Source organism: Diplotaxodon limnothrissa, linkage group LG7 (assembly GCF_057381915.1).
Source record: "Diplotaxodon limnothrissa isolate DT_005_m linkage group LG7, D_limnothrissa_male_GT1.1, whole genome shotgun sequence".
In the NCBI taxonomy this organism is placed as follows: Eukaryota; Metazoa; Chordata; class Actinopteri; order Cichliformes; family Cichlidae; genus Diplotaxodon; species Diplotaxodon limnothrissa.
Genome location: NC_140602.1, coordinates 11,209,318 through 11,218,213, shown reverse-complemented (window position 1 = coordinate 11,218,213; position 8,896 = coordinate 11,209,318). Strand labels below are relative to the sequence as shown.

Here is an 8,896-nt window from a genome sequence, read left to right as displayed (position 1 = left end):
AATATTTATTATATTGTCTACTGGATACAGTCTTGGTCATTTAATAATATGTAAAATCATAACTAGCAAAGGGAACTTCCTCTGAAGGAACAAACCTTTGGAGGTTGATATATATGCTAAGCTGTATATTGTCTAAACATTTAGGTGAATTTGACACCTTTTATACATATTGTTACATATTACATATTACCTTCTGTTTTGGAATAGAGTCATACATGTTGATTAAGTGTCTTGCATCAAATTAGCTCTTTTTTCTAAATGTTGTAGAATCTGTCATAGGACATGGACAGCTGAACATTTTATCATGTATTTTGAGCAATGCTGTTTAGAATACACGATAATATCACCAGTGTCAGAGCTCTGTAATATTGTAGATATAGTGTTTGGAAGAACTCCTGATTCCTTTGGGTATCCCTTTAATTCTGCTTGCTCCTGCAACTCTTAGTAACAGTGGTGTATCTTTTCAGACAAAATTGGTGTATGATCCTGAAAATGCAGACATAAAATGAGATCAGTATCTGTGTGTGATCCCATCTGCTGATTCAGCCTCAGATACTCAATCCTCGCGATGTCTGCAGAATAGAATATAACGTACCAAAACAGTTTTGCATTTGGGAGCCAACTTTTGGCAAATTAACTTCCCCTCACTTAGTTTGTTTGCCTTTGTTAAACATCACCTTGGCACATGATTTTCACCTTTGGCAGCTCATTGTGGAACAGCAGAGGTCCACGCATGACGCTTCAACCTCCCACCTCACCAAACACCTCCATGTCAGCAGTTTGGCAGAAAGAGAGAGAGAGAGAGAGCAGCTTTCACATCCTGTTTTCAAGTGTTTTTGCCAGGCCAGCAGAAACAAGAGAAGTCATTTCTCACTGATGGTACAGCATCTATAAGCACATTACTGCTATCTGATCAATAACAAATATGGAAACTCTCCTTTGTGTGTATCCGTGTTGATATTGTTTGTTTGGATGGTTCTACGGAAAGTTTGCAACAGTCTTCTATTTTATGGAAGTATAATGTTCGCTTTATTGCACGTGCTGTGATGTTTTTAGGGCTGAGCAATCTTTTTTCTTCATCTCACCAGTTTCTGTCGTCACTCTTCTAATAATGACTGGGAACCACCGAGTTGAACCAAGCACCTCAGCTACCCCTACCCATCTGCCAAATGCAACTACCACGCCAGACCAAAAATCTGGAGGCCACAGTCTTAATAAGTTCATGAGTGAACTTCACAGCATCCACAGTGAGTTCGAGAAATGACTTAATGATAAAATGTATGAATTAACATTTGTAACCAGGAAAATTAGGAAAAGGGATTATAAAAATTATGAATGTGAGCAAGTTACATTTTTTTCTAGCTGCTACGGGGATTTGGTAAAGTATATGAAGAAATTAAGAAACTTGTGCACTATTAAGAAATTTGAACATCTCACATTTCTTATTAGTATTATCGGTGTTTTCCCAGTCAGCTGGAGGACTGGGATCGGATAGCTGCAATGATTCAGTCAGATATTATCCCCTAACAGCAAACAGTAATGCAAGTGATATAATTTCAACAAATATTTTTGAAGGCCAAAGCACAGAACAACATCTAAAATGCCATATTTGACACATTTGCTTTTATGGAGCAAATATCCCACATTAAACATATAGACATATTTTAAATGATATATATTTAATTTTAAAATACCCTCCCTGGTAGTAGTGCATTACAAGTTTGTGTGACAATCATAGTTGGAAATCATTCTTTTTATATTTTTGTTGTTGTACTTCAGATTAAGTAAGTCAAATGTATTTATATAGCACTGTTTACAGATATATGTTGCATTATGCTACAACAATTAAGAGACAATACCAATAGACAACAACATTAAAACAGAATAAAAACTTAAAAAGAAGAAGAATGTCAACTGAACGCCCAATTTAACAGTATTCTTTTCAAAAAAAGATTTCACAGAGATAAACTGTTCCAGAGCCTTGGTGCCACAGACTGAAAGACTCTGCCCCCCCCCCCCCCCCCCTATTCTTCAGTCTTGTATGAGGGACAAATAATAGATTTTGAGATATGTAGTCTGGAGCTTTTCCATTTAGTGCTCTGTAGGGAAGTGTGAGAATTTTAAAACAAATTCTAAAATCAACTGGGAGCCAATGTAAAGAGGATAAAACAAGGGTGATGTAAGATCACTTGCCAGAGTGCATTAGGAGTCTAGCTGCAGCGTTTTGTATTGCTTGGAGGCGTGACAGAAATGATTGATCTAAGCCAGTAAATAAGGCATTAGAATAATGTAGGCGCAATGACACAAACACATGAACAATTTTCTCTAGTTCAGAGAAGATTATAGCTTGCAATTTAGAAATGTTCCTTAAATGAAAGAAACTAACTTGAGTTATACATGCGTACCGCTTGGACAGCCATATGCATGCACATTTTTTGGAAAATTTAAAATTGCATGCCAAATGACAAAAATGTAATCTTGGAGATGGTGATGTCCCTTGAAACGACACTTCAGAACAAGCACTTGAACTATGCTGTGATAATACCATGACATGACAGATGACAACACCTTGCAATATGTTTTAATCTGGATTAACATAACTCCAAATTATGGTCTAAAATTTCCATGGATTGTGCCCTCATAGATAACACTGTAGAGCTGTACAGTTGATTTACAATAAATGCAAAATTCCATAAAGACTTGAATTATCAGCTATTCAACAAATAATACAGGAACATTAGGGTTCATTGCACTATTTCCCAGTGTTCACTTTATGTACTCTTAATTCAGACAATGTAGAAATTTGTTTTATTTCATTTTGCCTTAAAACGATTTTAAGAGAAAACAACAAGAACTAAATTTTTTGTCAAACATTTATGTATGATTAATCTCTGTGCTTTGTGGATTTGCAGTGCCATCATGGGCTGTCGCTGCCCTTTGTATTGTGAGCCTGTGTATGGTGCTGTCCTGCGCTGTGTGCGTATGGAAGAAGTTCCTAAAAAAGGGGGACAAGGGCAAAGAAAAGGACAAGAAAAAGGGGAAAGAGAAGAGTAAGGGAGGTTGTGACACTGAAATGGATGGAGGTTACAATGAGGTAAGCTGTAAAAACACACAGTCTGTCTCCCCCCCCTCTCCCGCCTGCAGACGCATTGTCCTTGCAATGTATCACAGTCCTGACATCCGGGTCATCCAGGACTACTAAAACTGTCAGTGTGTGTTCAGACATATGGATGTTTTGTACTCCTTCATGTTGTAATAAGAGTTGAACTATGGTGTGAGATAACTTGTTCTGGACTTTAATCAAAGCTGTGTGTCACACATTGCTCATGTATCATCTATTTCTGTGTCTGGTTGTGTGAGGGTACACAACATACAGAAGGAACATCCTCACAAGTTGTAGCACAGATTACCTGATGTGATGCATGTCTGTCTGCATGCAGTCCCTGAAAGATGAATGTGACAAAGAAACAGAGCTGTCAGATAACGAGCCCGAGGAAGACAAGAAGCTGGGCAGACTACATTTCACATTAGACTACAATTTCACAGATAATACGGTGAGTCCCAGCTATTCACTATGATGCGTTTTGCCCACCATCTGCCAGCTCTCAAAATGTCACATTTGAATACTTTTCTTCTCCCTGTCAATTAGCCAGAGTCTCTTTTCTCCCCCTTACATTCCCCTGTTATCATGTTCCAGCTGGTGGTAGGCATCTTGCAGGCTGCAGAGCTACCTGCGATGGATGTGGGAGGAAGTTCTGACCCTTACGTTAAACTCTATCTGCTACCAGACAAAAAGAAAAAGTTTGAAACCAAAGTTCATAGAAAGACCTTAGAACCCAACTTCAATGAGACTTTCACATTTAAGGTAAATTGTAATACACCAACATAAATAAAGGTCATTTCCCCTGACTAGCAGCTCTGTTAATATATGTGCAAAATGACTGCCTTTAATCATGTTCTCTGCTCTGCAGGTACCATACACTGAGCTGGGCGGGAAGAGCCTTGTGATGACTGTGTATGACTTTGACCGTTTCTCAAAACATGATGCTATTGGAGCTGTGAAGATACCCATGAGCAGTGTGGACTTCAGCCAGTCTCTGCAAGAGTGGAGGGACCTGCAGAAGGCAGAGAAGGAGGAGGTAGGAGAATATTATGACAGGGGGAGGGTGAAGAAGGGAGGAGCACAGAAGATGAATGCGTTTAGCTTTTTAAATACTACACAAAGCATTTCAGTCTTAGGAACTCCAGCTTCTTTTACTAATTAATAATTTATGCATTAAAATTTATTAAACATTCATCGAATGTGATACTCTTCTTTTTCACTACTCCTTGTGTGTATTAGAGTGAACGGCTTGGAGACATATGTTTGTCCTTGAGGTATGTCCCTACGGCAGGGAAGCTGACAGTGGTGATTTTGGAGGCCAAAAATCTGAAGAAAATGGATGTGGGTGGATTATCAGGTGAGTTAAGCAGCAAAAACTTTGAAATCATCTCAGATTTAAAGCCTTTGGCAATAATCTTTTTGACCTTTTTTTAGTACTGATAATTTTCATGATTCAGTGCAAACCAATTAATACAAAATCTAAACATCTAAACATATGTCTCTCTGTGTAATTGATGATTTCACCAGGTGCTCTCTTCAAACTCCAGATTTGGTAGTGCTGGCTCAGTTTTGGTCTTCTAAATGCCTTTTTAGTACTGTGCCCACTTTCAAAAAGAGGACAATTGATGTTGTGCTTCATTGATGGAGTTACTGCATCCATGCCAGGCCGTTGGTCTGCTCTGTGACATAAAAACTCCCTGTTCTCATTTCCAGACCCATATGTGAAGATCCACTTAATGCAGAATGGGAAAAGACTCAAGAAAAAGAAAACAACAATTAAGAAAAACACTTTGAACCCTTACTACAATGAATCCTTCAGCTTTGAAGTACCTTGTGAACAGATAGAGGTACACATTTTTAATTGCAAATACAAGCACACAAATACAATAATCAGCACTGATATTTGTGCATCTGTATTTTCATTTGTAGAAGGTGCAGGTAGCAGTGACTGTGCTCGACTATGACAAGATTGGGAAGAACGACGCTATTGGGAAGGTGTTGCTGGGCGGGAACAGCACTGGAACTGAGCAACGCCATTGGTCAGACATGCTGGCCAACCCCCGGCGGCCAATAGCCCAGTGGCATAGCCTTCAACCAGAAGATGAAGTCAATGCACTAATTTCCAACAAGAAATGAAAGCCTGGAGGGATATAAAACTCAGCATTTACCTCAAATACTTCTAATTTTTGTTCCTTTAGAATGTTAAGCAGCTTAACTGACTAATTCTACTCAATGATAACTTGCTTTAGCCATGACAATATCCAAGTCTTTAAAACAGGCTGCAAGCTTTTCATTCCCTCCTCCTGCTTCTGCCTTATCAAAGATGCATCACTATGTACAGTGTTATTAAAGCAAATTACATTTTTTTACTTGTAAGTGTCATCTGTTCTATGATGTCCACCAAGAAAATTACACTTACGCAATAGACAAGCCAAAGGGCTGAAAATAGGCACTTGTATGGCTGCTATTAAGTGCCTGATTCATTCTTTTGAAATTCATTTAGGTACGTTAAATTTCTATTGTATTCCACTGTAACATTTTACAAGAAAAATAATATCATTAAAGGTTAATATAGTGCACTGTGACTGAGGAGCCAAGAAAGAGAAGCCAAGATAATTTCTAGGCGGCACTTACAGACTTGTTCCTTTGCTCTAGCCAAAGTGGAGAGTGGGAACAGGCCCAAATCTCAACAGGAATATTTTATTTTTCCTGTCTTGACAGAATTTGAAAATAGGAATTTGTCACATTTGCCTTTCTTGTTTTGCCACAAAAGTAAACCATGGGCATTTCTAACAGGGACTAGTGATGAACACAGATTTTGTATAGCCATGCAGAATGCTAAAAGAAACTAAAGCAAATAAATTGTTTTAAGCTCGTAATTGCATAAGCCACAAAGTGGCAATTTCTGCAAAATAACACAAAAAAACCCCACTTCACTCTTTAATGACAGGTCTTTATTTCTAAATTTTAACCGGTGGGAAACAGTATTTGTTAATCCTAATTGTGCATAAAATTACATTAAACCATGACCCATCCTTTCTCATTTTGGGGATATAGGTGTACACACATTTTTTTTTCTTTGATTAAAAAATATATCTGTGAAGTGCAGATGGCCGCACGATATAGTGTAATGTAATAATGTGCACATAGTGAGCGCTGTAGTGTTTTGTCCTCATGTACACATAGACAGACAAATAGGAATTCCATGAAAAAATTATGGAGGAAGTTCATTTTCATTGAGGAACAACAAGGGTGCATTATTATAAGTGTAGATAATAGCTATCCTAATATATGCAGCTTTAATTATTTTAATAAACTGGTCCTTTAAACAGCTCAGAGGGAAAGGCCTCTGTGTATGCTACAAAGCCTAAAGCCCCACAGAAAAATAATATTTTTTCTCAAATAATTAATTCATTGCCATGCTGCATTTTGCTGTGTTTAGAGAGGTTACATCCATTATAGTAAACAGGCATGTGAACAATAATGATACCATAATCGCTACTGCAGTTACTGACTTTAGGTGGGAAAGCTCAGGACAACCTCACAACAAATCTATTTTTGGTTTCAGTTTTTAGGGATCTGACTTTAAAAGTAATAATAAAAAAAAATGTTCAGATTGCTTTGATAAGACTGCTTCTGTATAACAAAAGATTCAAGTGTAAAACTCTGAGTTCGACATCTCAGCTGCCTGAGGAGACCCTGACTTATCCTGTCTATGCAGAACTAACTGGATAATTAAGTTTTACCATGTGCAAAACCCACAGGATGTTACCTGAAATTAATAAAACATTTAGTGTGTTATCAGTTCTGTTCCCTGTAGGAGATTTACACTAATGTTTGGTGATTTCATAGCTGTAATGAGTGATTTTGCAGCCAGTGTATTAAGAGCAAGTTTTGTTTGGATTCTGTAAGGCTATAGCTTATGAAGCAGTCCATCCAGTGCTAGTGGTGTGGCAGAGAGACCTGTAAGTGTGCCAGCGAAGCAAAACTTTCTATCCTGTCCCCAGCAGGGCTCCATCACTGCTGAATCCCCTCCTTCTAAATCCTTTCTCTCCTCATTTAACAGTCCTTTGGGGCTGCTACAACATGCATCAGCATGAAAAAAGCTGAAGTGTATTAAATTATTGTGAGAGATCCCATCTGGAGGTGCTGAGACTTGCGACGTCCTCCTTTTTGTCCTCACACTAACTCTGTAAACTGCAGATGTCGCTGTAGAGGCATTTTGATCAGAACTTAAAATCATGGACAGGCCTACCTTTGGCATTTTTCATGGAGTCAACTATGTAATGGTGACATGATATGGTTTTTTTTTACAGGCAGCAAGCAACAAAGTGCTGAAAGATACAATTTAAAATAGGTTATTTGCTTAATTGTCTGCTATGTGTACAAACAACAATGGTCCATCCCATGTTAATGACTTAATAATATTTTTTTTCTTGAATGATTCACAGGTCCATGTTGAGAATGGAACAATGGCGCAGATTATGACTGTCACCCCACAGCAAGGCAGGCTGGGACTTTTTGTTTACATGTTCTGCTCTGGCTCCATCTGGGTCTTTATAGCTTCCTTCCACAGTCCAAAAACATGCATACTTACTAAATGTAGTAAAAAGATCACAGCTGACACCAGATGACACTGGCGAAGTGTGGTGGCAAGTGCTGTGCAATAACATAGCTTTGTCTGTGTTAAGTGTAGGTTGAAATAAAGTTAACGTGAAAGCACAGATTCTTTGTTATGTGTAGCAAGAGAAAGTTATTCCTGCACTAATAGTCCAGTAAGCAGTGCAGTAATATACACCAGTATTTACTGGTGTAACATCTTCCGGTGTGGCTGAATTAAAACAATTCCTCAAACAAGAGTGGAACAACACTTCTCAAAGTGATAAGAAAGACTCATTGCCAGTTACTGCAAACACCTGATTGCAATCCTTGCTGCCAAGGGTGGCACAACCAGTTGTTAGGTTTAAGGGGCAATTTATGCCTGTTAATAAATCAAATTATAATTTTTAAAAACTGCATTTAGCATTTAATTAGGTTATCTTTGTCTAATTTGTCTAATTGAAATTAGTTCAAATATCTTAAACATGCAAGAAACAAAAGAAAATGTTTTTTTTTATTTGTTTGTATTTATGTATTCATTTTATTATTATTATTATTTTTTTTTTTTTTTTTTTTGCTTTGCTACCTTTACATATGGTAGCTTTAATGATTTTCACACATCTTTGCATCAGTGTTCGTATTCTTTTTTAGCTAGCTAACATACTTTTCTGTTAGCTAATGGACTAAGTTTACTTCAGGGCTGTCTTCCAGAAGGGCTTTTACTCCTGTTGTTTTCTTTTTCAAATATATGTTTGTTGTTTTTATGGTTTGTTTTGGCTAATAATGTCTATATAACCAACTTTTGTGAACTGGACTCTTAATTCGAAGCTCTCTAGTTCATTTCCCCCCTGCTTGTTTCTCTGTTTGTGTCTCTGACAAGGGTCCCACCCCACAAGTGATTTTACGGTACATTCAGGTGAAAACCTCTGTTATGGAGGGGCAGCTTTGTAGGCTCACACGGTGGCAAACGGTCAAGCCAACGTCAGCCTGCTGGCTGAAGATGCAGTGATAGAGAGCAAAGCAACAGGCTTACCTGCGCAACAGGTGTAGGCTACTCGTCAGCTGGTCAGGGGGGGGCTGTCTCCACCAGGTACGTTTTAGAGGTACAACCAGGCATCGTACCGGCTCAACAAACACCCTGAACTCTTTCCTCTCGGGACAGTTGAGATGCACCGTTAACGTTTCGGCGAGACT

The 8,896-nt window shown here is 38.2% G+C and overlaps 1 protein-coding gene across 1 annotated transcript; it reads left to right on the top strand.

Moving 5' to 3' along the window:
• The first annotated feature begins 1,111 nt into the window (after positions 1 to 1,111).
• On the top strand, positions 1,112 to 5,239 carry syt1b (synaptotagmin Ib). Its single transcript, XM_085357384.1, has 8 exons — positions 1,112 to 1,247; positions 2,913 to 3,094; positions 3,441 to 3,554; positions 3,698 to 3,865; positions 3,972 to 4,139; positions 4,343 to 4,460; positions 4,817 to 4,950; positions 5,033 to 5,239. The coding sequence occupies exons 1-8, from the start codon at positions 1,112 to 1,114 to the stop codon at positions 5,237 to 5,239; spliced, it is 1,227 nt and encodes a 408-aa protein (XP_085213510.1).
• The last annotated feature ends 3,657 nt before the right edge of the window (positions 5,240 to 8,896 follow it).